We start from the raw sequence: 27,976 nt of genomic DNA, 5'->3' as shown, positions 1-27,976 counted from the left end.
GAGAGAGAGAGAGAGGTAGGGAGAGAGAGAGAGAGAGAGAGACAGAGGGTACTTATTGTATTTTATTTAATGAATAGTGTTGTTATGAAATGTATTTTTAATGGACTATTTTACTTTGAAAACAATCAAATTATATATAACGATTGTTTCTAACAATTAAAGGATATTAAATTAACATTAAATAAAATATTGAGACTGTCAGTGATCATTTTAACAAGAAGCCACATAAGGCTTTCAAAAAAGCCAATAATTTATCATCATTTATCATTAGTTATCAAACAAACTTAATATGACACTGTGTTTGGGTTTGTAATCACTTTGAATTTACAATGTGAGACCATGCGGCTAGCTAACATTAGCCTAGAACTGAGGTTTTAGTGCTGCTGTTGGCTGAAGTTCAGTATAATTTACCTTCATCATGGTTGTAAAAGTGTAACAATTACCAACCAACTAACTACTTAATATGAGTCATTAACATGTTTGTAATCCAATACAATTACTTATAACCTGTTAAAAGATGTAGTCAGTAACCTAATCCAAGTATCACGATATTTAAGTAACGTGACTTTTTTTTTTTAAAGGACCAGGGTGGCGGATTTAGTGCCATCTAGTGGTGAAGTTGCTGATTGCAACTAATAAACGCTGCCACGTCTGTGTTTGACGACCTGGGAATGAGAAAGCGCTGTGGCATGTGTAGGAGAAACTACGGTGGGTGCGGAAACTAAGAGGCCCAATCTGCAGCCAGTGTTTGGTTTGTCCCTGCTGGGCTACTGTAGAAACATAGCGGACTCCATGGAAGGCAACCTGCGGCGTCTGTAGATAAAAACTGCTCTTTCTAAAGTAACAAAAACACAACGATTATATATTCAGGTGATTAAACACTAATGACAACATACCTATAAATATTATATTCCATTTCTGACAATAGATCCTTCTTAATGTTTCACACTGGATCTTTAAGATGAATTCTATAAGACAACAGAACAATGAAACCTTATAAAATATTTTTTACATCAATAATGTGTCCTCAGCTCAGTGTGTTTCTAAAGAAAGACATTCAGGCAGCAGCCTATAGACCATTTTTACAGCTGGAAGGCAGAATGTTTTCTGCTGTAAAGATAAAATAATTTCCACCCAGTGAAAGCCTTTTCTTCCCACTAGAGGCCATGATAATGTCCTCTAGTGGGAACGAGCAGCTGGAAGATTAGCTATGGTTTCACTGAAGACCAGAATGGTGTTTTAAAATTGTATTCCTACATATTTCTGTCACTGTAATCTGATTACACCAAGAATTAGTGGGCGGGCCTCCGACTGGCACAGACTTTCCAACCAAATAACTATAAAATTATGAATAATTAAACCTTTTCTGTTTAATTAAGCAGCTAATCACATAAACCAAGCTGATGATAAAATTCCAGCTGGGTCACAGGTGTGGTTGCTGTATGTTATATTCCCTATTGCTGCCTCAGCTGTTTTAAATACATACTGAGGTCATGAGTCAAAGTCACTTCCTAGGAAATGATGGGTCTTTAAACTAAAATTATAAGCTCTAAATGGTGTTAGTGAGTCTGTTATTTATTTATTTTGTTGACTTGGATGTAGTCACATTTAAATATATCACCATAAAACTGCAGAAGCCAAGAAACTTCAACTTTGTGCTTCTTTCAGGCAACTCGAGGTCAGGACACTAAATGCTGATACTGAGCTGAAGTAAGTTAATTAAATGTAACATAATTAAACCATTACATTCAGTAGTACATTGGATTTATCAAGTATACTACATTTAATCATGAATAGGCCTAAACAAAGACATTCTTTGTCTACAGATCTCTAATGATCAGGAAAATACAATTCATGGCTAAAAAATAAGGTTTTCTTTCTACAGTTATTTAAGGTTTTGATTCACATTTTTTTAACTTCTGTTCTAAAATCAATTAATTCTGCAATTTATTGTCGTTTATATGCTTCAGTATCAATCAGCTAATATGAGATGGGAAGCAGCACTGCTTTATAAATCCTAACTTCCAGGAACACAGTAGGATTTAATGAGATAAATAGTCTTTATTTGGAGAAATTATAATGTTGTGGTGAAAATCTGACAATTTGTGACCCTGTCTCAGTACAAAGGCAATGTTTTCAATAAAGAAAAAGGGAGTGGGGGAGCTAAGTGCACTTGAGGTCTTTCAAAGAGAGTCTGCTTTAGAAGCCCTGAGGAGATGTATTAAAAAAGAAGGGAAGCACAAAAGCAGGTGAGCCTCCTCTGTGTACTCGACACATTACAAGCACAACATGAGCCTATCGAAGGATAGTTTTGACCTTTTCTCCGTTCGCTGTTCTGCCCCTGAATCATCTCATACCTTTTAACATTTAGCAGCCACATATATTGAGACCAGGACGAATACCTGACCAGTTTTAAAGGTTGCGTATAGCAAGGTTTCTTTTCAGGAACTGAGTGAACGCATTAAAGTCTTTATGATTCAAACTAAGCTTGGACACCTCAGATAAAGACCTAAATTACACTTTTAATGTGAAGCAGGAATCTTATATTTGTTTTTCTGTTATAACACAATAAATGAGGTGTCTCAGTTACATTGGATGGTATACTCAGCAGTTGTTGGGTCACATTTGCTTTAAGGTTTATATTACCATAGCTTCAGCTGTCATACCCTTTGGTAGAGAGGTTTGTGTTCCATCTAGACCAATAACTCTTCTCCCTTTTCTTTCTCTAATCTTAAACTGAATGTCATATCTGTCTGTAATTGGTGTGCTTCCTAAGTAGAGAGCGATGTAAGCTCAATATCACATCCTAATATAGTCTTAATGGCAGCTTCAACATCAGTCCAAGATCAAAAGATGTGTATGTGATCTGGTGATTAGGTGTCTACATTCTTTTAGACTTAGGCTTGTACTGGTATATATGTGACACATGCTCACAGACTATGTGCCGGTGCAGCCACACAGTACAGAACAAAAACCTTTGATGAGGCAGCTTTTAGTTTTTACACTCCGAGCCGCTGGCGGATCTGAGAGCGGCTGGAAGTGTTTTTTTTATAGACATTATTTACCTTTTTCTTTTTTACTCTTACTATTTTAATGTATTTTTTGTTGTAAATGTCATTAATTTATTATAAATATACTTTTAATGGTTTGTTATATCGGCCTGCTTTCTTCATTTATTTGTTTTTAGAATAACTTTTATTAAATACTATCATTATACCTGTATTTTATTGTTATTTTATCATTGCATTTTAATTGTTAAATCTACCTTATTTTATTTATCTGTTCTGTTTCTGTCTGTGAAGCACTTTGAACTGCTCTGAACTGTATGAAATGTGCTATATAAATAAAGTTTGAGTGATTCTCTCCAGCGTTGAATATAAAATCTAGTTTATGATTTATTTTTTATGGGTAATAAAATAACCTCAAACAGTTCTTCCAGCTTTGGTTTGTAGTTGTCACCTGAGTTTTGGGTGATAAGAGACCAATTTCCTCATTATCTAGTTAAAACAAATGTCCAACTCTTCACTAAGAGCTGCTTTTGAGTCACACACTTTGACACAGCACTGTGGTGGACGATCAGAAGCAGACAGATGCCCTCTGCACTGTGGTGGCAGTGCAGCAGAGCCAGCAGCAGCTCTCCTTTAACTCCCCCATACAGGAGGGGGGAGGGAGGGAGGAGTCTGAGCTGCGGAAGCGCTGCACTTCCTTCCTGTCGACGAAAAAAAGAGGCGTTCCTCTACACATGTCAAATGTGATTTCTTAAGCGAAAGTATCCTCTGCATCGGACACAGTTTGGCCGCCGAGTTGTTGCTGTGTCGAGGACCTCGCTTCCTACGAATCATGTCGGACTCCATCAAAAACGTCGCGATATTTGGAGCCACGGGGATGACCGGGCGGGTGACCCTGCCGCTGGCGGTGGCTGCAGGTGAGCGCACACCCGACAGCTGCACACAGTCCACGGGATCGATATCATATTCATGCATTGTACCGGTCGAACTGGGAGCCTCGATGGGCCCCAGTAGGCTGCTATAATAACCTTACAGTGGTGGTTTTGGGGGGTTTGGAGTTTGCAGCAGAGAGAAAAGGGAGTAGTTTCTGTAGTTTCTGGTGAAAGTTTCCCTCCAGTCTATAACGGTCTATAACTGCATCAGATCAATTATCTGCCCACCTACAGGGACCCAGAGGGGGGTCAACATGAGCTCAGAGTCCCCTGTCACCTGAAGGGCCAATAATCAATCAATAAGTTGTTCAGCTGAGTGTGCAGTATTGGTTGACAATAGCTTTACACCAGAAGGTTGGGAATGGACGGATTTATTGCTGGGAAATAAATCAATAGGCTATAATATCAATAATGAGTGATATGAGACTAGATGGGATTTTGCTTATTGTAAAATGAGCCAGTTTAAGCTCGTGTTTAGTGATAGCATTCACATGACTATGAAGTTTCTGTTTGTGTAAGTGTATTTTTGAAACACTGGTAGTCCCTAAAACATTAAATTACTATAAACTATACTATACTATACTATATATAAAGATATTTGGTAAAAACAAAAAACAACATTTTTTTTTTTAATACAGCAGACCTAATTTAATTTAAACTTTTGAAATTTGTAGCAAATGTAATCTGATTTAAACACATTTCAGAGGTGAATCTTTGTTCTTAATCTAATGAAAACTTTAGTATCAACTGTTGTATTCTTTATTTATACATTCACATTGAACTGAGGCTAATTTACTCCATTATTAGTTTTTATTTCCCCCCAAGATTTTCAAAACCCTACTGAGAGACACATCCACTCATACAAATCACTTACATAAACACATTGTCATATGATCAATTTGATTAAGCAATATTTCCTTTCTCCGTCTTCAGCATGTGACAGAAAACAGTTGAGTCATGTTAGATGTTACAGTTAAGTATTTTGCTGAGTCACAGTGGGCTGCGACACAGAGAGCTGATAGTGGAAGCTGTTCACTATCTGGCCTGTACACGAAGGGTGGGATCAGCTTCATGTAGATGGAGAAGTTACCGCAGGAGCTTCTGGAAAAGACTTGAAGGAGTTGAAATCATTCAATTCAATTCAAATCATGTCCTCCTGTTGTTGCTGTTTACAGTGCGTGCAGCAGGTACAAGTTTAACTACTGTACATTTACTCAAGGACTGTACTTTAGGACACATTAGAGATATTTTACTTGAGAATTTCCATTTTATGCAACTTTATTCTTCTACTCCACTACATCTCAGAGGCACATATTCTACTTTTTACTCCACTACGTTCATCTGACAGCTTCAGTTACTTGTTACATTTCCGATTACAATTTTTCATACCCTTCCTGTCCAGTGAAAACCATGTATCTCCAAATGTGGCGTTTTTGAATTTGACTTTTCTGATGAACTAAAATTTAGTTCATCAGAAAAAGTCAAATTCAAATTAGTTACTAAATGATAGTGTTCTTTCATGAGAAAATTGCATTAGCTGGAAAATGCTTGTCTCAAAGCTCCAAACAGGGTCATAAATAATTTACTTTTTATGGTGATCTTATAGAATATGAAGCCTTTCTGTAGATTAAACTACCCAACAGGATATAAAGTAGTTAAAAAGAGGTCAAACTTAAACGTCTACAGCGTTAAAATGCAACATGCACATTAACACAGCTGTAATTTTAATCCAAAAACATCATATTTAATAGTCAGACACTAACAGGGACTATTTTTCTGTTTTTGATACTTTAATTACATTATGCTGATAGCAGTTGTTGCCTGAAATGGCGTTAGATACATTACAGATACACGATTAGCGCCTGTTTCTGCTGCGTCTCTGTTGATCCGTTGGTTCATTTCCGTGTTTCCTGCATCAGGATACAGTGTGACGGTGCTGGTGCGGGACCCTGCCAGGCTGCCCGCCGACCACAAGGCATCCAGAGTGGAGGTGGGAGACGTGCTTAATAAAGAGGATGTGAAGAGGGCACTGGAAGGCCAGGACGCTGTCATCATCATCCTCGGCACCAGGAACAGTCTCAGTAAGGCCCCACAGATATTATAAGGGAAGAAGACAAAGTGCAAGTCTTTCCTAGGCAAAGAAAACTTATATTTTTCTATCTTTTTTACATACACATACATGATGGCATTGCCTTAATCAAATTTAATCAAAATTTCTCTGTGGTTTTGAATTTACTGTCCCAAAGTTGCAGCATTTCTCTTACTGTTGGTGCTTTGGGCTTCTCACACGTTTACACTGACTTATCAATGTACAATATTTCTTTGCACTGATTGTTAATGTTCATGTTTCCTTACATAACTGACCCTTTTATACAGAATTGACTGTGGGTTTTTATGGTGCAATAATGTAAAACATTCACTAGAGGTCGCCATAAGATTATACAACATATAACTTTATGTGACTTCATTGTGACAGCGTGAAAAGGTGGATATGACTTTATGCTAAAGAAAATGTCCAACAGTCCATTTCCATGTTTCAATAAATGACTGACTTATTAATTGCAGATACATCAGCTTATACACTCAAAGCAACATACAGACAACATGAATACGAGATTCACAAAGAAGAACAATAAAATAACAGGACTTTATTCAACACTATGATAGATCACATTTCCCTTCAGTAACAGAACACTTCCTTTGAGTTATAAATTATTGATGCTTTTAATGAAGGTTTTTAATGTTGGTCTTCTCATCTAAATACTCTATTTACTAAAAATGAACACAGTTAATGAGTTTTAATCTTGTGTTTTCACTTTACTCTTTGATAGAATAGCTCTCTGAAATACAGGGAGGCAAATGTTTAGTGTCAGCCACTAAGAAATACTGTAGTTAAGTAAAGTGCCAGTGTCTCAAAACTCTACCCGACTACAGTTTTAGAGTATTTAATTACTTTCCACCTCGGTACGAGCCTGTGAACTGATCTGTGATCTGACCTGTGCTCATCAGGCGCAACCACCGTCATGTCTGAAGGCACCAAGAACATCGTTGACGGCATGAAGGCTCGTGGGATCCACAAAGTGGTCGGCTGCATGTCAGGTACCGTTGTATGATGATAGAGTAGATGAGGTGGTGAAATAAAAAGTCTTTTCATTTTGTTTAAGCCTCTGTTGGCTTCAAATGAGCAGTGCATTAGACAAGTGAATCTCATATATATACATTTGTATGTAATTGAATTGCCCTTTCTTTCTGAGTGATAACAAAAGCCGATTTAAAACTAGAAGGAAAGTAAATATAGATTAGATAAGAATAAAGATTTAATTTATGTGACAAACATCTGTGCAAAGGAGGTAAGTGGAAATAAACTTCTCTCTCCGCTTCTCTTTCATCTCCACTCATTTCCTCTTCACATGAGGTTTAATAATGCCTTAATTGCATCCTTCTCCACTCATCCTATTAATTACTGCAATCGCTGTATGCATATTCTATTTTCTTCATCTTTATCCGTATCCCTCCTAGCCTTCCTGCTGTGGGATCGCGCCAAAGTCCCGCCCCGCATGATTCCTGTGACAGAGGACCACGACAGGATGTACACAATACTCAAAACATCGGGGCTGGACTACGTGGCCGTCATGCCTCCTCACATTGGTGGTCAGTGAGAAGTAGAAAAACAGAGCTTTATTCCAAACAAAAGTATAAGACAACACTTTCAAAGAATATTTCTGGCATAAAAGTGCAGCTCTAGACATTATTTTGAGTGAATTTGATCCAAAGCAAAGTAAAACAAATAAAACATTTAAATCAGACATAATTTACAGCTCTTAAAAAACTATAAAAAACCTCACACATATTTGTAGACTGCTTTATTTCAGTGATAAATGTTACAATATATGAATAGAAATGTAGAAATATGACAGTCTAATCAGAAAAAACACTGTGAGACACTGTAAATTCACTTCCTTTGTTTTGAATGTTTGAATCCTCAGTATTGATCCAACAAAAGTATCTCATGTTCTATTATTTCCTGTTTCATTTGTTTTACTGTCTCGCTCCCTCCAGACGACCTTCCTCTGACAGAGCGCTACACGGCGGCGGAGAACATGCTGAAAGGAAGAGCTATCTCCAAACACGACCTGGGACACTTCTTCGTCAAGTGTCTGTCCACCTCAGAGTGGGACGGCAAGGCTGTCGGAGTGTGGGGAGATTATAAATAATGCTAAACAACACGCCACTGATGCCTTCAGGACAGTGAACGGGTTTAAATCTTCCTGTCGTTATTCTTTATTTCCACCAAAAACACACTAAAGAGAGGGTATTTGTTTATATTGAGACTTAAAAAGAATCTTTCTATTTAGATTCAAACTACTAGTGTGTTATGTTCACCTTTAGAATCACAACTGAGCTGTTTCTGCTTAGTGATTTTTATACTAATTTCAATTTTATCATCAGCTTCCACCAGTTAATACAAGGGCCAAACCTGTACTACTGCTTTAGCTGTAGCTCTTTACATCAGTTCTGTCTTTTTACATAAACAGTCTTTACATATTGAAGGATTTGTTTGTTGTCTTGTGATTCCGGCTGTCGCTGCTCTGGTTTACAGTAGGTTTTTTTATAGCTGTTGGAAATAAAAGACTTTATTGTACAAATGTTTGTGCTGAAAAGTGTCATGTGAATGAACGGTTGCAGGCTTCTTGTTGCTGGAGTGACAAAACAACAATGATAATAATAACTGTAATATTTATACACAGTCATTTACATTAGGCTTTACAAAACAACAAGATGAAATGGGTAATAAACTAGATCAGAGGTGGATAGTGAACTCAGATATTCTACTCAAATTTATGCACCTTTAGGCACTGAGAAAGGACCAAACTGGCATCCTGACAGGAAGCTTTTCAGAATAAAGCACCTTGACAATCAATACCTTTGCAAATCTCCAAAGCAGTGAAAGAGATTCTCACCTTATACTTAAATTCAGCACTCACTTAAAAAGTCTGTAATGAAAGTTAGAATAAATTAAGGATGAGAAAAAATGACATACATGAAAAAAGCTCCATTAATTATATTAATGGGAGTACTTTTATTTTGTCAATGTAGCTATGACACTATTGGATGCAGGTTTAGAAACCATGTATATATTATAATACATATTCATTGGTTACATTATGTTCAGTAGACTATATTTCTCACCTCAATGCATTTCTCAAAATGTTAAACGGCATGTAACCGTGGAGTTATTTCTGTCTCTAGATCTATATATGGAGTTTGCACTGTAACAGTACATACTGTAGCAGCGTTATATATATATAGATACATATAGATATGAGTCTTTGTGGTAATTTGGTGTTTTTTGGGAGGGGTCAGGGGGGTATTTGGCCTCATTTTTGGTATAAAAATACTGGAAACATTAATCTAGTCTCTCTCTCTCTCTCTCTGTCTCTTACAGTTCACCTCATGTGAGTCTCTGTCCTATGAAAAGGACAAGCAGTCAGTCAGATGAGTGGCATGTGTAGCTGTTGTGCAACTCTCTCTCTGTATCAAGTGTCAAATAGACCAAGGGCAGGCAGCACAATGCCGGAAACCTGCCATTTCCTCCTTCAGAATAAAACCAGTTGATTTTATTAAAGGCCAGAGACCAAGTTTAGCACCATTCTGTTAGACATTGCTAACGTAAAGTAAGTCTCCCTCCATTAAAAAAAATGGGTTTTGCTTACTGTAACTTCACTTGAATGTTTGAGCTTCATTGTGCAGAGTTTGACACTAGAAGACAGTTGCTGATGTAGGAGGGAAAGTTTATCTGTGAACTCGTGAGTTTAACACACCAGCAGAATTTACATCAGAAATAGTTTGGAAATCAGTCGTGGTCAAATATGCAACTTCAGAATCAGAATCACTTTTATTGGCCAGGTATGTGTGCACGTAAAAGGGATTTGATTCTGGTTTTACGTTTGCTCTCAATGTACAAACACAGACTGACAGCATAAATAAACAGAACAAGTTCAACAAAAAAGGCACAGACTTATATGTGCAGTTATACATATCTAAAAAACAAACATTTGTATACAGTAGACAATGCAATGGTGCAGAGGAATCAACTTATAGCCTAAGAATTAACTAACTAAAAGAATGAACTACTATGGCTAAACGTTACAGTGAAGTAGGAGACATCTTGTGTCCTGTAGTTGAACTTTTTTAATAAATAAAAAAAAGCTCCATAGTCATAGATTCTGGATTTTTTAAAATTATTTTTAAGCAATTATGCTGTTTTATGGAAAAACCATAATGTTTAAAACAGTCTGCATCGACAGCATCAAGATAATAAATAGAATCAATGTGAAATATATTAATATATTATATAACTTGAAACAGACTCACTAATAATTAGTGTTTTTAGTCTGAAGGAGCCTACAGGAAGTGTGTTGGCTTCCTGCTCCCCCTGTTTTCCTCTGCTGTCCAATAAATGAGCTGAGGAGGAGCTAAAGCTGTTTTTTAAAGTTGACTGTTTTGTGGAATTTAAATCGAAACCGTAAACTCCTGACTGACATGTTGCTGGTTTACAGTGTGAACTTCACCGTTTTCCTCCCTGACGACTGTTGCTCAGGTAAATGACCGTTTCCGCCTCAGATAAAGCTGATTTAGACAACCTTTGCACCTTTATTATAAGAGTTAATAATACTTTTACAGTAGACATGCATATGTTGTTGTTTTTTTATTGTTGCTCTATGGTTATATTGTCAGTAAAATGTGTACATGTTTAAATCCCACAGGCTGTTTTTGATTCATTAATCGATTTAGTAGCCTAATTTGGAAGTTTGGTATTTTCTTACAGAAGTCTAGCTGTAATTTAAACATTAACTTAAATAAAAACCTGCCAGGAAGTACAGCTCAGCTTACACACACACACACACACACACACACACACACACATTGTAGTACTTTGTATTCAAAGACAATATGCAGATAGAAATCCCTCTTCTCTCGGTGATGTAACCATTTAGGAATTAGTGCTATGCAGATTACATAATGACAATCTTGACAATCCGGTCTGGGTGTTAACGAGTCAGTTAATAAAAACAGGCGTGCGTGTTATATAATTATAAATTACAATATGTGTCACATAAATAAGTTTAAAGGGTGTTTTTAATGCGGGTTTTCTTACGTGAAATTGCTCTGAGGGCACGTAACGCACGTTAAACTACAATACCCATGATGCCCTTCGGTACATCCAACCCCCTCCAACCGTAAGCGTTTTGGCGAGAAACTCAAATCACTGGCGGGAGAAGATCCGAGTCAGTCGGTTGGACAAACTTAAGTTGTAACGCTAAGAGTTTGAAGCCGAACGAGTTGTTTTAAGATTGTTTTTAATCGCCGACTGATTCCTGAACGAGTTTAATAACCGTTTGATGTTAAATTAGTGTTTTTTTGGGGTCGAAAGGAAGCAGAACAACGAGTTTACTAACCAGCAGCAACGACTAACTTACCGAGAGGAGAGACGGGAAGTGATTCAACAGGTCGGTTTTTCTTCTTACAGTCGAGCTGTGTTTTAAAGTTTAATATCTGGTTTAGTTGGTTAAACTACGAAGCTAACTGAAGTGGGTTTAAGTTGTTGTTGGGTTGCAGTTTATGGCTTCCTTTGAGAGGTTTTTCTGTTTCCCTCCTCCACGATGAGACTAAACGCTGCAACCCCCAACCCACACTTTCTGCTGACTTATCAGAGATGTGTGTGGAAACCTTGATTAAAGCCTGACATTATCACTTTTTTTATCAACATTTAATAAACAATAGTTAGTATTCCAGTAGTTTAAGTCTCAATTTGTCCTAAAAAAACCTTAATTTATTCCAGATATTTGTCTTAACAGGAGTAGTTTACTTTTAAATTTCTACTGCTGCCTTTATTATCCACTGTGTCAGTCTTTGGCTGTAACTTTACTTATTTTTATTACTGATAAACCCGTCACATTAACTACTTTTTGTTGAAATAACTGCAGTAAATTATATTATTGTCATTTTAAGACCATGTTATGCCACAGATATATAATATTCAGCCATTTGAATGTGAAGAAAACTATCAGAAATCATAAAGCTGGCACAATCAAAAAATCCAATAAAACGGGAAGAAAATCAGGAAAAGTCAGCAAAATTAAATAAAAAAATACAATTTTACAATAAGTTGTTAGTATATATTGTACAAGTTTACTGATTAGAAGAAGACAAACTTTTACCACAGACTTTTATCCGCTTTTTGTGTTTCATCACGTCAGTATTTTGATTTTATTCCACTCTTCTGTAGTTTTTTAAACCCTCATTCTTCCACTAAGAACTCTTGTACAATATGTGACCAGTAGCTGCAGTGTTAAGTAACGCTTTGACCCTTCCTCCGCAGTTTGAAGATGATCATGAAGGCGCAGAAGCGGAAACTGCCACCAGAGGACGTGGAGGCGTCGGACCGAGGCAGCCCTTTCTGGGAGAGCCAGCGCCAGTTCGTGTTCTCCGTCTCCCTCAACAAGTACCAGCGTGGCCAGGAGCTACCTGAACCCAGCCTGCGGAGGTCTGTTCTGATCGCCAACACGCTGCGGCAGGTCAGCCTGGAGGGGTGTGTGGCGCCCCCTGAGGACGGAGAGGTGTCGCAGCCGCCGTGTAGCTCTTCGCCTGCAGCAGTACACCTCTCCTCTCTCACCAGCTGTCCTCTCCTTTCTTTGAATTACTTGTCAAATTGTGCCACAAGTAGGTCTCCAGCAAGCTGCCACTCGAGCGTCCAAAACGTCCCTCAGTGTGTGAAAGACGAAGATGAGGACTGGGGATCGATGTCCGCGGATCCTGACTTCTCCCTCTCGGCCGCCATCTCCTCCATTCTCACCGCACTGGACTCCACTATTGACGGCAGCCCGCAGGCAGCTCAGCGGACGCCTCTCAGGTCCTTGGAGAACCTGTCGGGGCCCTCTGAGGGAGGCGTGGCGTGGGTGAAACAGGGGGTCAGAGGTTACGGGGGAACCTGGGAGCCGCAGGGTGAGTGCAGAGTGGAGGCGATGAGGTCCAGCTACCTCAGTGATCTCACTGTGGAGGATCTGTTCCAGGACATAGACACGTCCCTGCTGGAGAGGGACATGGGCGTGCTCGGGCTCAGAGGCAGCGGCGGTGGGTACCCGGCCGGGGACGACCTGTTACGGTACCTGCCGCCTTTCTCCTCCTCCTCCTCCTCTTCCTCCTCCCCCTTGCATCCCTTCTCCCTCTCTTTCAACCAGAATCTGAAGTGCCTGCCGTCGTTCTCCTCGTTCAGCCCGTCGTCCTCCTCTTCACCTTCTTTCTCCACGCCGCCCTTCTCCGGTCCCAATCACACGAGGGACGGACTTGAGCTGGAGCATCTGATGGAGATCCTGGTGGAGTCCTGATGGCCTCATCATCATCATCATCATCCTCATCATCATCCTCACACTGTAATCCATTTCAACAGGAAGTAACCTGAACACGGTTCACGTAGTGGACAAAAACTGAATTCTCAAAGCAAAGGGCCGGGCTGTCAAACAGATCCAACAGTCTCTTTCTTGTTCTGTATTGTTGAAGAAATTGTGTATTATGGGCTTTAGAAAGTAGTGAGAGAAGCTTTAGAGATGGTTGATGTCCACAGGTGGGCGAGCAGGAGTATTCGCTGTGATGCATTTGGTTTTTCGGCAAAAATGGAAGTGAAAACTGTGCAGGAAGTAAAGCAGACAAGGCTGAGTCTCTTTCTAAATGACTAAGCAGTGAGTCATCACATAATGAACTGCTGAAAAACATTTTACTTCACTTTCCAGCATGACTCGGCTAATTCTCCTCAGAGAGCAGGATTTATTCAGCAGATGTATCAAATGCATCACAGCTTCAAGTAACCTGCGTTCACATTGAACATCCCGGTTCATGTGGAGTGTGAGCAGAGTGAAGTACTGCTGTGGATTCGAGCAGCGGACCGAACGTTGGGTGTAAAATGTTAATGTGAGTTCAGAGAGAATGCGATTTGGCTAAAACACTAATATTATGGGCAAAATCTTCTGTGAAGAAAATCCTTTAACCACGTATTTCTCAGTGAGTTATAACGGGGCCGTGATATCAGGTGCTAAGAGATCAGGTTGGGATTTTTAAACAGCAGGAGCACCCGTGAAAATGTGCTTCCTGGTCATCAAAAAACGTTTGAATATTTGTGATATCAGGTGGTTTGAAATCCTCGAGAACCAGAAAAGTGTAAAGTATAATTCTTGAATGTTCTCTGTAACTGGATGATTCTTCTTTGTATCCCTCAGTTTATCATCAGTTATATTTCAGTAAGCAGCAGTACGACACATTTCCTGAATGTAAACAGTTACTCAGTTAATGCTTCTAAACTCTGTCCCTGCTTCAGGCTGAAAAGAGTGAAACTACATCTCTGTCTCCTCCTCCAGAGAGTCTGAGTGCAGCTGCAGCTCAGGAAACGCAGCAACACGTGGTTGTTCTTTTAAAAGCTTTTATTCAAAGAGCCTTTCACAGTACTGCAGTGCAGAGCCGCTGTAGCTAAAGTCACAGCCACTACGCAACAGCTTCTGATGTACAGATGTGATGTTATTGCTCGGTCCTGGTGGGAGTTCAGCGCCGCGCTTTGAGCCACATTGGCTGACGGAGTCCTGGCGGCGCTGACTTCCACCCTGTGAACAGTCATTCGCTCATCATTGGGTCAATTTCTGCTTGTTTTAGTGGGAGTCACATGGTTTGTCTGGTTTACATCTGAATTATTGCACTTTTGTTAATAACATGCATTTCTAATGGATTGTGTTTCACTCTGTATTCAGTGAGCAGGCGAGATTTGGCCAAATGATTCCCTTTGAACCCATAATGTTGTGTCCTATTAAATGTTCTGTGAATGTTGTTGAACACTTAAAGGTGTTTTAACTGTAAGTTAACCAGCTATAGATGTTGATCCGGCGTTTGAAACCAACGCTGAGATCGTTTGAGGAAGCACGTGTGGCCTGTTTGTCAGGTTTTTGTACTTGTGTCTCGTTTATGGAGTTGCTTTCTATGCAAAGGTCCTTTCTGAATAGCTCAAACTATTTATAAACAGCATATTTTGTTAACAAGATGAGTAATTTAATGTCATAACATATTTGACAATTCACTAATGGTGTATTAATATACCGTCATGGCAGTTATTTTATTTACTTTTATTTTCTCTACAAATATTTTAATGCTTATGTTTTGAATTTGAGATACTATGTATTTAGACTTTTTTTTTTTTTAAAGAAAGCAAATGTCTGTTTACTTACACTGACATTTTTAATAAATGTGAAAATGAAATCATGCTGAGTTTTCTTTGTGAAACACGATTTAATTTACATTCAAAAAGCATCACATACATTTTACTGCAGGTATTTCAGTTTTGGGAACAGACGATTGGGGAAAATGGAATTCTACTGTTTTTGTGGCTTCAAACCTCCTCTGATGCTGTATTTTTGTATTTCCTGGAGCAAAGCTGCAGAGGTGTATTTAGAGAATCATGAAAGTGAAAGCATTTACCAGACATGTTTCACTTCCTCCACCTCCAGGGCGAACTGCTCCCTTGTAAAAGACACTTTAAATAAGTTGGGTATTATGATCACACTTCAGCTTCAGAAACCTACAAAGAATAATAGAAATATGGAGTTGAGCAGATCATTCAGGATATCTGACTTATCTGAACAAAATAACCAAAAACCTCTAATACAGGGGACTATACTAGACAAATACTGGACCTTTGACAGACATGTGGGTCCTTGTAGGCAGCTTCACTCAGTCACCTCTCACTTTAAGGAAACTCATCTTTTTTTGTATCAATCTGAAAGACATGTTTTCATGCTCTCCGACACTTGTTAGGTAGATATCCACCTCGTAACACACCATTTCTTTACTGGAAATAGACCCAGTGAGTCTGCTCTCAGCTTCAAATTCGTAATGTCTGTAAAACTCAGTTACGTTTTGAACATTTTACAATGCTTAATAAAACTTCAAAACCTCCCAAGATGTGCAAATTCCATTTAGGGCAGAGTTTACTGTACAAAATGTCTCAGATGAGGATAACAAGGTTAAACATGACAAACATAATACAAAGCAAACCTTTTTTTTTTTTTTAAATGTATGGTTATCCAATGTCAATATGTTAACATACACACATATAAATCATTTTACAGTATCTGGATACAATTAGCCTGACTTCAACTTTGGTGGTAAAAGAAAAATAACTGATAACATTAAAGTACATTTCAAATCACACAGAACAAGTTGTTTGATAAGTAACATTTGGTTTTCCATTGAAATAAATCATGTCTCAATCACTACAATGAAACACTGTTTACTTTAATTGAAATTGTAATTTTCCTCAGTCCCTCTATTCCAACCCTTTGACCCTAATTCATTACTGTTCTGGAGGTGAGATAACATGCACTACATACATATAGACACCAGGGGGAAGCACCATAAAGGAGGACAGTCCTGAGGCAAACACAGCGCTCCTCTGTTCTCTTCAAGGCTGACCCAGACACACAAAGGTTACCACTCACACAGGAAATCGAATTAAATATGAAACAGGTTTCAGTTCAGGTCCCCGGTGTTTTAAATGCTCCGCGCAGGTCCACATCTGACCTTTATTTGAGGAAGTGATCTAAAGTTGTACCAGATTCACTGCACTCGTGAACATTCATGCTTGTAAAGATGCATTTAGGTGGGGATAACGTAAGTAAAGGCCACTCCTGGCTATAAATACAACTTTGGTTTGGTCAATAATCTGGAGGTGTTTTGGCCATGATGTGCATGTGTGAAATATAAAGCTGAACAATACACCTGAATAACAACAAAAGCAGTTAAACGTGTAAAAAGATTTTTGGTGAAGTTGAAAAGGCAAGTGACAGGTTGTGTTCTGCACCAAGAAGATTTAGTTTCAGCACAATTATACACAGTATTTGTTAGTCCTGATTTATCAACCCAAACCTGTGGCACAAAAAAAGCAACGTGACAAAAATACATGCAAAGATAAACATAACCGGAAAACAACCATCACAAGTCTGAACCCTTCGTGTGCCATCCTGAGGCCGTAAAAACACCAGCCGAGCCTGTACGGTGAACACACCACACTTGCACCAGTGTCCAGGAGGAGAAAGGTACGTCTGTGCCTTTTAGCCCAGCCGGGTTGCTGTAGTCACGTTAGAACAGTCTTTTCATATGTGCAGAAAGTGGCAGTAACCACTCAAACTGCATAGTGCCCTCTCACAAAGGCTGAATCTTAAAACTTATCTTGATTCCTCATTATTATTATGCTTACTCCTCTGGATGTTGTTAATGAGAACACTGGAGAAGACAAAATAAAAAAAAAAAAATGAAGACAAGAATTCAGATTCAGCCCAGCAGTCGGGGTGTTTTATCGCCAGAGGTAGAGCTCCTTTTCCTTCCCTCTGCCTCCCCACAGCTCAGCCTTTGTTGATGGTGTTGTACGAGGGCTGAGATCCCGGCTCCAGGGGTTTTCTGGCAGCTTTTTCTTTCTGACTTTGACGTTCATTTTCCACAATGGGCTCCGTGTCTTCATTCAGGTCGGACTCCTCACAGCGCGGCAGCTGCAGGAAGGTGGTCAGGCCGTGCAGGTCGGCCATTTTGTGGAAGGTGCGCAGCAGGAGGTACATCATCATTAGACCCACGAACAGGTAGACTGGGGGGAGGGACAGAGAGACGGGTCAACAACACAATGCGCTTATATACTTTTACAAAAGGAAGTCAATACATGAAGCTGACTTTTCACCTTTCATAAAATAAGATGAAATGTGGCTCAAACTTTAACAACTAAACCACTGAGTTGTATAAGATCTGGGAACATTGTCTGCTTTATTTTTGCATTGATCAAATGCCCACTGATGTGTGTGAGTTGTCCCCCTTTTCAGAGTTAGCAAAGATTCATGTTTCAATGCTTTAACAAATGGAAATGCTTTAGATTGCTTTTGTAACTCTGGAGAAGAATACAGTCAAATAATAAAGTTGTCTCTCCGTTTTTTAAACCAGTCAAACAGGTTTTATTTTCTGAGGTCTTATGAGCATTACCGTGTCACACAACTGCTGGCTTGGTTATAAACAGCAGCTGAGAGTTAGTGGGTTGCAAGTAGAACAAACTGCGGTCCATTTGTTGTGCCGCCTATTACGTAGTGGAGAGGATGGGGAAAACCGCTTAAACGGAGCGAAGGTCTAATGCCGTCTCTCACCTGAATATCAGCTGATAATCGAACAGCAGGTTCATGAACTTTATTTTTACAGCTTTTAGCCGCAGAGAGCGTTTCCATTTGAATTCAGCAACCAAAACCCATGACATACATTTAGTCTATTTAGTCTGAATGGGTTACTATGCTGTTGGTTTGTGTGGTATTGTGTTAACGTAAGAAACCACGCACACCTAGCTGCACTGTGCCAACCAAGTGTGCACCCACACCGCACCCACTGACACACATTGAGGGGAAGGCTTCCACCAGGTCAGTCCAGAGAAACTTTTCAGCTTTGTATTGAGTACTTTTAATTAGAATGGAATTATGAAATTAAAAAAAGAAAAAATGTGAAACAATATTCTTTATATTCTACATATTGATATTGATGATCACAGAGAAGAAGACTGACCTGATAACAGCAGTTTCCTACTGGTCTAACTGATATAAATCTTCTGTTTATGACTCCTTAAGCTCTGAAAAAAGTCTGACACACACTGGACCGTGGACAGAGGAAACTATTTTAGTAAATCCATTTCACCAAAAAAGGAGGACAGAAGTGCCCTCGAGTTGGTGGCAAAGGTGAAAACTAAATGTGCTCCACATTTGTTATTTCTGCTCTGATTCTTGTGTTTGCCTTAAAGAAAATACATGTGGTTTTCTTCTGTCACATGTATGCACTAAAGTGCCAGCAGAGTTCAGGTCCTGGACAATGGTCTCTCACTACACAAGTAGGCCAACTCTTCAAGAGAAACAGTGCAGGATTACTGAGGCCTGAGTACGTCACACTCACTGTGGGACATGCACAGCTCAGCACCTGCTGGTTGTATATGATCAACTTCGGTCTGAAATGTTTTCAGTCTACAGGCTTAGAGGAGAGATTAAGACTATTGAAAAAAAAAAAACAGGCAAAAATAACAACTCCTTACATCACCTTTAATGAATCACTGTAGCACTGAAGCACTCACTGTGGTGAGATAAAGAACTTGATGAGTTAAAAGGACTTTGACTGTCCAAACTCCGAACTACTGTCCCAAAATATTTGCTCTTCAGCAACACTAGAAATGCTGTGCGGTCACAAAACAGCAGTTTTAAACTTCGCACAGTCAACAGTATGTCGGGGGAGTTTCAACATGTTTGGGTCCTTGGCATTGCACAACTTCAGAATACACAGTATATGATGATAATGTATTGATTATTGGTGGACAATAAGAAGAAATAAGAGCTTCATTGCAGAATGAGATCCACTGCCTCCACTGACAACACGGTGGCTGGTGATAAGAGATTTATGTGTGAAAATGTAATTTCTAGAATATATATTCATCTATCATTTCAGGCTGGTAAATTCATTAATCTCAGACCGAAAATTGTACGTATGATCAGTTTTAACACACAGAACTTCAGCTGTGGAGTTTCAGGAGACGTCACATCATCGGGCTGTAAGAACAACAGGCCACATCCTGCAGTCGGTCACTAATCCTCCTCAGAACCTGCAGGGACTGTTTGGGTTAATCTGACTCGACCTACATCATCATTATATAATACGGCCTGTGGGACGAAGAAACAACACGGCCGCTCCGTGTGAACTGCTGGGCCTCCTTCCAAACTGAAGTCAGGGGATTAGCACACAGAGGAGAACTCAGCAGCTTCCAGCGTGTCCACCTGGGTCCCTCTGACCAGAAAATCCAACAAGAAATCCTCCTAATTTCAGACAATAGGGGAAAGCAAGTGTATATCAGCACAACGTTTCTTAAAAAATGGCCAAATAAACTCAAGGTCAATCACAGACAGTGGATTTTTCTTGTTTGTTAGACTAGTTGTTGCAGGGGGAATGAGAGAGACAAAAAAGACCACAGACCACATTCATCTCAACAAGTGCTGTCAGATATTCACTGTAGAGCTCCCTGACTGAGACCACAGAGGAACAAAACAACAGCACGGCTACTTTTAGACAAAAAGGTCATTCCAACCCCGATTCAATTACAGAGGAAACACCAGCACAGAGGCTGGAAAACAACAGCACAACTATGAAAATAACCTCCGTCATGTGACAGCGATGCCTCAATCACCAACAAAAGAACCACTGGGATCCAGTATGAGGTTTAATGAAGAAGCACATTCACAATAAACATCTGAATCATATCACTGGGAATGCACCCAAATGGTTTATACACTATGAAATTATATTTTCTTGTCCCCCCCGTCAAGCCGACACACTCCTGATAGTCTTCAACTGCATGTGCAATGTTCTTTTAAGTAACACCACAACACATTTATTATGTTGCTTATTTCACAGGTTTAGCAATGACGCGCTGCTCACAGATATCATTTTAACGCTGCATTTTAAACATTTTAAAGCCGACAGTGGCAACCATTAGCTTTCCAATCATGAATAACGGGATGTTAAGGGATGAAAGGTGACTCACAAGATGAATTATGACAAAATCAGCTACTATTATGGGAAATATACTATAAAGAAACAGCACAGGCAACTATTTTGATGATAAATTAATAGTTTCAGTCATTCAAGTAAAAGTAGTGCTGCTTTTCTTTGTCATATTTAATTCTAACCTGTATATCTTGTGTTGGACTTTCATCTTGTTCACTTTGGTTATTTTTACACTATTTTCCAAATCTTTTTTGGCCAACAATTAGAAAAAACAATCCACAGATTAACTGAATGAAAATCATTGTTACTGCAGCCTTACAGTTGATTCCAGATAGTTTACATATTTTATTTTCGCCAAAATGGTGGACTGACCGGCTAACAGGCTGACCGACTGTCATCCATAGAGCCATACTTCTAGCAGGGCTAAAATCAAATAAACCAAAAGGGGTGAAAGATGCTCTCTTATCTAAGCCATTGTATGATTCACACACACTGACCTTTGACATTACATCGAGGGTGCTGTTGCACTGACTCTCTCCAAGTTTTATACAGCAAGCTACAAAAAGCCACTGATGCTTTGAAGATCATTTCATTTCTGTTTCATGAATTTTCTCTGCAAAGCTGGATTAATTTAAAATGAGCGACACAGGAGAGTGAACTTCAATTTCCAGACAGCTAACAGACGCATTCAGGGAGCAGTTTTCATTTATGAGGAACTGACCTGTCAACCCCGACTTGCTACTGAGAACAGAGAAGCAGTGAGAGGTGCTACTTCTCACATCAGAGGTGAGAATGAAGGCTGCAGAGGCCAGAGTTTCCCCTTAGAGCAGGAAGAGAAATCATCCTGGAAATACTAGCGTTTGTTATGTGCTCTCAAGAAAGACTCTTAAAACAACTACAGCTCTTCCTCTGGCGTCTGCCTTCATGAAAAACTGTTTATACATCAGCACAATACAATGTGCGCTAACCATCATAAGTCCTCCAATGTCTTTCCTGTCACAATAAGTCTGTTTTAAAAGCCGTTTTTTCATGACATTGCATTCTCTTTCCTTTGCGTAACAATAAAAAGTGCCTCGTCGTTTTCTCTCTTGGAAGAAGAAGGGGTGGAAAGGTTTCTGCAGCAGAGAGAGGAGCATCTCCCGGTGAGATTGGTGTGACCGGTTGTCTTCTCTGGCTCTGCGGGCCGCCACCCTGTCGGGTCGGACTCTCATCTTTAGCTCCGCAGGCATGTAGCAGCTGTGTGTGACCCTCACAGGACAAAACCACACCAGACTCAATGTGTGTCATGTGACTCGTGAGCTTTCATTTTAACATACCCACAAGTGCAGTGGGGTTTGTCGTTAAAGTCTCCACTGTAGTGAAATACCAGTAAGGGTAGGAATTTGCAGACTTTGGCTTTTAAATTATGCTAATTATTTTTGGATGTTCATATAAGATGCCGTTTATATTGATAAAGGATCTGAATAAATAATGATTCCTACCAGATGAGGCAAAAGATTGTTCCTTATGGCTTATCTGCATGTTGTTTTTAACCAGGTTTGGTCTAGTTAAAATCAGGTGAGCTCTTGAGTCTTTGCTTAGCTGTTAAGATTTAAACTACCCTACTTAAAGGGGACCTGTGGGGTTTTCTTGTAAACAAACAAAAGTTATGTTTACATTAACTTTTACTCACCAGAATGCATTGTTTGCATCCTTGAGGTCTAACAAATGTGTTGAATGCATTTCCTTCCTCATAAAACATTTGCAAAGCAGATTTTAAATCCTGCCTTATGTCTACTAGGATGCAGTCTTCTTCGTCTTCTCCTTACCGCCACGTGATGATCGGTGGACGGCGGGAAATTGACTTGTAAAGCACTTTGAGTGGACAGTAGACCACAAAAGCGGTATATAAGGATTTGTCACATTCATACACACTGACGGCACAGCCATCAGGAGCCACCAGAATATATCTGCTTTAATGGCTGATTATTAGTATCATAGATGATGTGTTGGGATGAAACCAGACCAACTGGACAGGACTGGCAGTACACTTTACTGACTGAACACTAATGCATAGTGCAGTTTGTTTTGTTATCTGGATGTTACATAATACATAAGATCAGACTTAAACAATGTGTGTGTGTACTGCATCATAACTAGGAAGGTACTGAAAGGAAGTCATGTTAAGCCACAGCATTTTTCAACACGTCTATAGTAAATTTCATGTTGAGTGAACTTGCGTTAACTAAAAACATACAACGATAAAACATTATTTAACAACGCTGGGTTGTGTAATTAAACTCAGGTCATTATGCTACTTATAAAAAACTAAAAATATATAAAGAGAATGATATACAGTAGAACTGATTAATAAGTCATAAAGACAGAAGTATTTTACATTAAGGAGTGCTGAGAGATGGGGGGAGTTGTCTAGTGTAGGTAAGCATTTAAAACTAATAAGTTAGACCCAGGTTCAGTAAACAGGCGCTGACGTGAATCTCATTGTATCCTGTACCGTGATCAGACAACACCTTCTTACCAAACATTTACTGCAGATGACCAGGCATTATAAAAGGAGGAAGTGTTTGAGCCTGACACTGTCACTGTGGGACCGTACAAACATTCAGACATCAACTGGCTGCAATAATAAGGACATAAAAAGACACAAGTAAATAGACTGAGTAGGTGTGAGGACACAGACGCACTGACATTAACCGTTTCATCTCTTACTCTTTCACTTTCAGTGGAGATCAGTGTGAAAGAGTAACTAAAAGTAAAAAGGCTAAATATGACTTAAACAATGTGGATGTTCTAGGCTGTAGTCTGACTGTGCTTCACCATATATCGAGGGATGTAATAACAACTGCACTCACCCATGACAGTGACCTGGTACAGCGGCCTGTACTTCTGCCCAGGATTTGTCCCCGGAACAAAATCCCCCAGTCCGATGGTGCACAGCGAGATGAAACAGAAGTAGATCCCATCCAGGAACGACCAGGACATCTCTACTGTGCTGAACACGGCCGCCGGTGCCACGAAGAAGCACAACACCATCAGAACCAGCAGCAACACGAAGTGGACGATGGTGGCCGGCCGAGGCCCAATGCCTGAGCGCTGCAGGAGGCCTACCGGAGCGAGGACCAGGGGGTACATGAGCCTCTGGACGCAGGCGGTGAGCACCAGCATGGTGAAGGGGACTCCTATCAGGGCGTAGATGATGGAGAAGGCTTTTCCAGTGTCCGACAGAGGAGTGGTGTGACCATAACCTGGAGATTAAGGAAGGGGACAGATAGATTGACAGCGGAGGAAGAGGGGAGAACAACAGGAAACACAATGATGAGGACCGTTAAAATGGTAATGGCAGCGGGCAGGAGACAGTGTGACAGCTGTTTCCTGCATGTCTTTATACATTTATAATAACTGTAACTCTAAATCCTTTATTTCCTCAGTTTGAGTATCTGGAATCTGGGAGATGCTATAAGCTGGCTTTGGTAATTTATTTCAAGTGCAACCAGCATTTAAACTCAAAAACTCAACTCCTGCTAAACAATATTGTAAATGATGTTTTAATGTGTTGTGTTTTATTTGTATTCTTCTATTCGTCTCTGTGACTTTTTTACCACATTTGTTCTACATGTTTTGCCTTCATGGGGTTATGTTTAGCTAAGATAAATACAAATTTAAGGTTGTATTCTATTTAACTTTATATCAACATAGCAATTGTGAAATGCCTTTAACACCTTTAATAAGCTCTATCAATCAGGATCTGGCCTGATCCTATCTGAGAGGCAAAACTCAGGGTGTAAAAAGTGATACATTCCACAGGAGGTAAGTGAGAATATGAATGTTTTTGTCATTTAAACTTGATACTGTGTGCCCACAATGACAGTCACAGACAAGTTAGGGGGGTTTCCCTCATCTGAATCATGATGACTGCACAGACTTCAGGTGTAACATTTCCTCAAAAGGTTTACACAGTTTATAGTTTAATCATAGAAATCACTCAATCATAAGCACAGACTGCCACAGAATGAGTGTTGCAATGTCCTAGGTTAAGCTACTGTAAGACAAGTGGTAACAGTAGCACATGATTGACTCTTAAAGTTGTGTTGCAGCCAGACAGCAGTTGTGGTCAGTATCAGGAAACTAAGGCAGGGAGGAAGAAAATACACCCCGGGCTCACAGCACAAACTACTCAGTGAATATCTGCCAACAGGGACACATTCTGCACCAGGCAGCGCTGAAACTGCTGTAACCGAAATGAGCCGGCTCTGACTAAGCTCCATCTCCTCTGTCACATAAAGGAAAGGTGATTGATGGTAACAACACACTATAAAAATATAATGAAAACAATACAGGCGCAGTAAAGAAAAACACACAATCAACTCAGACACATTAAACTGACACATCTCTCCATAGTACTGACCAGAGTTCGACACTTAAAGAACACCCTGCGTGTGAGCAAAAGAAGCGTCTGTACAAGAACATATATCATGTCATGTGCAAACAATGTAATTGCCGTGGGATTAAAGAAGTTCCTCTTTATTTGAAACTGAAATGGCTGCTTTGAACAGGCAGCTTTCACCCAATCTGTTACTGCATACGATCCTAAACAGGCTACTACACAAACCATGAAAACAGCTTCAGTTGCACAAAAAAAAAAAAATACTGAACACAATAGAAGACCTACACATACGCACCACCATTTCTAAGAGTATCGGTAGCAGGAAGTTATAGTTGTTCACCAATTATGTCTAATTATGCTTACATAACACTTATTGTAAACAAACAATTTTAAAAACAAATGTACATAACAGTATAATAAAGATACTGGATCTCTATGGAGCTACCCTGGACACACTATATAAGGAGATAAATAACTTTACTTAACTTTAAAAACTGATTAAGAGCTTTAAAACATAATTACATTCTCAACGTAATGAAGCTCTGCTAATAGATAGAATGGGATGATGGGTTATAAACGGCACTGCCTGGCGGTCATTCGAGCCAGAGAGGAGAAGCACTTGATGAGATCAGCACAAAGCTTCCTTTGTCAGAGTCAGCCAACAGGTTGTTATCCATCATCAATGTTCAGGAGCACAGACTCAAACACAAACACGGTTAGCCGGATGGAAATCACATGTTTAAAGTGGGTGAACAGCTATCAGTGGCATGAACCTGACAGTACGATCACACTGACGAGACACATGTTTGGTGAGATATCACAGTTATCTCAGGATACTGTATATAGAGCAGGTTTACACCGTACTCCTCATAAAATGATTTACAGAGACCCAACAATTCCCACCATGAGCAAGCGCTTGGTGACAGTGGCAAGGAAACACTTCTTTCTTTGTCTTTCAGTGTTTCCTCAGTTAAAACAAAGACAAGTTCAGCTCAACTACAGTTAAACTGCAGGTACAATGAAGTTACAGTAAATTCGGGGAAACACCACATAATGATGCTTTGTGCTATAAGTTCAGTTCTCTCATGCACCGTTTTTTGAGTTTTGGTTTTGAATTGATTTTCCAGTTTATTATTTGACAAATTTCCAAGGAAAGTCTGTTTCATGCTACTTTTATTTCTCAATAATTAATTGCTTATATACAACTTAACTTTTTCAGTTTTGTCCACTGCATTGCAACTGTATACTAATTAAACGCCACTTAGACGTGCAATAAGACATGAGTGGAATTAAAGGTTTTAACAGGAGGCTAATTTAGATAAATGTAATCTGTTTAGATACAGATTAGACACACAAAGTTTATGGGTTTTACTGTGTTCTGAAGTTGGACAGGCGTAGTTATATATACAGTTGTGCTCATAAGTTTACATAAAGATAAAGATATTCTGCTGATGTTATGAAAAAGCCAGCCACTGTCATCAGTCACAAGCTATTGTAACTCAGCAGCCATTCAGTTGCAAGTTAGAAATTAGTGGGACCAACTCAGAGAACATCAAGCATAGCCGTGGCATCAGCAGGGATGGGAATCGAGAACCGGTTCCAGTTGAGAACCGGGTCCAGTTTTGTCCAATCCATTGGAATCATATGCCATTGAGCTTATCAATTCCTTTTATAAATGGAAGCATTTTTTTCTGACAGTTGAGCATCGCAAAACAATGACGTCAAACTCGTGTCTACGCTGCTGGAAACTTGCAACAAGGAGTTGTGGCGGCAAGGAAGAAACGGTCCAAAGCGCGGCTTCATTTCACAAAGAAAACTCAAACTACTATAATTCTACTCTGTGTTCAGACTCAGATGATAAAACTGAAAGCCTGTGTGGGCCTACTTTATTCCACACAGAAAATTGATCAGGAATCAGTCAGGGAATCGACAAAGAATGGGACCGATGAGCAGAATCCACCGTGGTACTGGTATCAATAAATAACAAAATGACTTCCCAATCTGTCCACTGTACACTTCCACAATCTGATTTTGCAGAACTTGATGGTTCCACTTTAATGTACCTACTGTACACTTGTGTGTGTTTAGATCATAAACTGGCAGTTTGTTTACAACCCGAGTCATCATCTGACAGTTTGCTCTCTCTCGGTTGCCTGGACTGAGAACCTTCAAGTTAAAAACACACGACTGTCAACCATATTAAAACGTTTAGGAAGTGTCACGTAAGGAAACACATGCAGTATTGTGAAGGAAATTCATGCGTCACACAAAGCAAACACAATTCTCCTGAATACAAGGGTCACTTCTGTTCTGCTTCATGCCTGAATCTGCATTTCCTCAGTGCCCATGTGAGTGTCTGGCTGGCAGCAGCTTTCCTGTGAATCTCACTGTGTTTTCATAGTAGTTTTCTTCAAAAGTAAAAACGCCTTCAGGAGCATCTCTGTGTGATGTTACTACGATAATGCTGCAGGATCTTGGTACGGAGTCCTGGTCACTTTGATAGCGGTAGTGCCTGCCGAAAGTCCAAGTCAAGTCCCACATTTCTCAATAAGGTTAACATTATTGCCACCTGTTGGTTCCCTGGCCATGTATTACGCCATGTAATGTGTTCTATCTATAATCTTTAATAATATATGTACAGTTTGCACTAAAACATAAAACTTAAAATGTTTTTTTTTTTTATCTAGTGAGTTTGTGTGGCTTTGTTTCTTCTGACTATATTTGTCTTCAACATCCTGTTTCAACAGGAAATTCAGTGTGACTTTTAAAATGGTAAATTCTAAATTTAGTAGCCGTCTCTGTGGCTGTATTACTGTGTGTGATTAAATATTAAGCAGGGAGTTGTTCTCAGGATTAGAAAAATTGAGGAGTTATGATGCCAATTAGGTATGAATAATATCTGGAAACATAAATGTGCACAATTACATGTGAGAAGAAGAAAGAGGACAGACAAACACACAATTCTTACATTAGTGTGACTGTTTCATGTTTTGTTAAAATAAATAAATAAATTATACATATATATATACACATATACGTATATATATATA

General features: G+C 39.4%; 3 protein-coding genes across 4 annotated transcripts in view; 2 read left to right on the top strand and 1 right to left on the bottom strand.

Moving 5' to 3' along the window:
* The first annotated feature begins 3,700 nt into the window (after window positions 1-3,700).
* Window positions 3,701-8,586, top strand: blvrb (biliverdin reductase B). The gene is made up of 5 exons (XM_035680577.1): window positions 3,701-3,925; window positions 5,860-6,021; window positions 6,950-7,039; window positions 7,460-7,591; window positions 8,000-8,586. Exons 1-5 carry the CDS (start codon window positions 3,841-3,843, stop codon window positions 8,152-8,154), a joined length of 624 nt encoding a protein of 207 aa, XP_035536470.1. The 5' UTR covers window positions 3,701-3,840; the 3' UTR covers window positions 8,155-8,586.
* Window positions 8,587-10,383: 1,797 nt separating this feature from the next.
* On the top strand, window positions 10,384-14,961 carry sertad3 (SERTA domain containing 3). 2 transcript variants are annotated; one of them, XM_035680061.1, is made up of 2 exons: window positions 10,384-10,541; window positions 12,324-14,961. In XM_035680061.1, exon 2 carries the CDS (start codon window positions 12,331-12,333, stop codon window positions 13,327-13,329), a length of 999 nt encoding a protein of 332 aa, XP_035535954.1. In that variant the 5' UTR covers window positions 10,384-10,541; window positions 12,324-12,330; the 3' UTR covers window positions 13,330-14,961. The 2 variants fall into 2 exon arrangements, with proteins under 2 accessions (XP_035535954.1, XP_035535956.1); XM_035680063.1 differs by lacking the exon at window positions 10,384-10,541 and adding an exon at window positions 10,577-11,451.
* Window positions 14,962-15,248: 287 nt separating this feature from the next.
* The window catches only part of kcnk6 (potassium channel, subfamily K, member 6), a 15,960-nt gene continuing 3,232 nt past the window's right edge, over window positions 15,249-27,976 (bottom strand). The window contains exons 2-3 of the mRNA XM_035680064.1: window positions 23,395-23,787; window positions 15,249-17,615 (exon numbers count right to left, since the gene is read on the bottom strand). Of these exons, the coding sequence (XP_035535957.1) occupies window positions 17,380-17,615; window positions 23,395-23,787 (629 nt within the window). The 3' untranslated portion in view covers window positions 15,249-17,379. The remainder of the gene's footprint in view (window positions 17,616-23,394; window positions 23,788-27,976) is intronic.

The sequence above is a fragment of the Morone saxatilis genome, unplaced genomic scaffold (assembly GCF_004916995.1).
Source record: "Morone saxatilis isolate NCDOM2014 unplaced genomic scaffold, NCSU_SB_2.0 Contig8, whole genome shotgun sequence".
In the NCBI taxonomy this organism is placed as follows: Eukaryota; Metazoa; Chordata; class Actinopteri; family Moronidae; genus Morone; species Morone saxatilis.
This window is presented reverse-complemented; position numbering and strand designations above follow the sequence as displayed.

Bases quoted from the DNA above. Each gene is read 5' to 3' on its own strand.
- blvrb (XM_035680577.1), top strand. From the start codon at position 3,841: ATGTCGGACTCCATCAAAAACGTCGCGATATTTGGAGCCACGGGGATG. The intron at 6,022-6,949 runs GTAAGGCCCCAC...TGTGCTCATCAG, and splicing joins CGGCACCAGGAACAGTCTCA to GCGCAACCACCGTCATGTCT. The intron at 7,040-7,459 runs GTACCGTTGTAT...TATCCCTCCTAG, and splicing joins AGTGGTCGGCTGCATGTCAG to CCTTCCTGCTGTGGGATCGC.
- sertad3 (XM_035680061.1), top strand. From the start codon at position 12,331: ATGATCATGAAGGCGCAGAAGCGGAAACTGCCACCAGAGGACGTGGAG.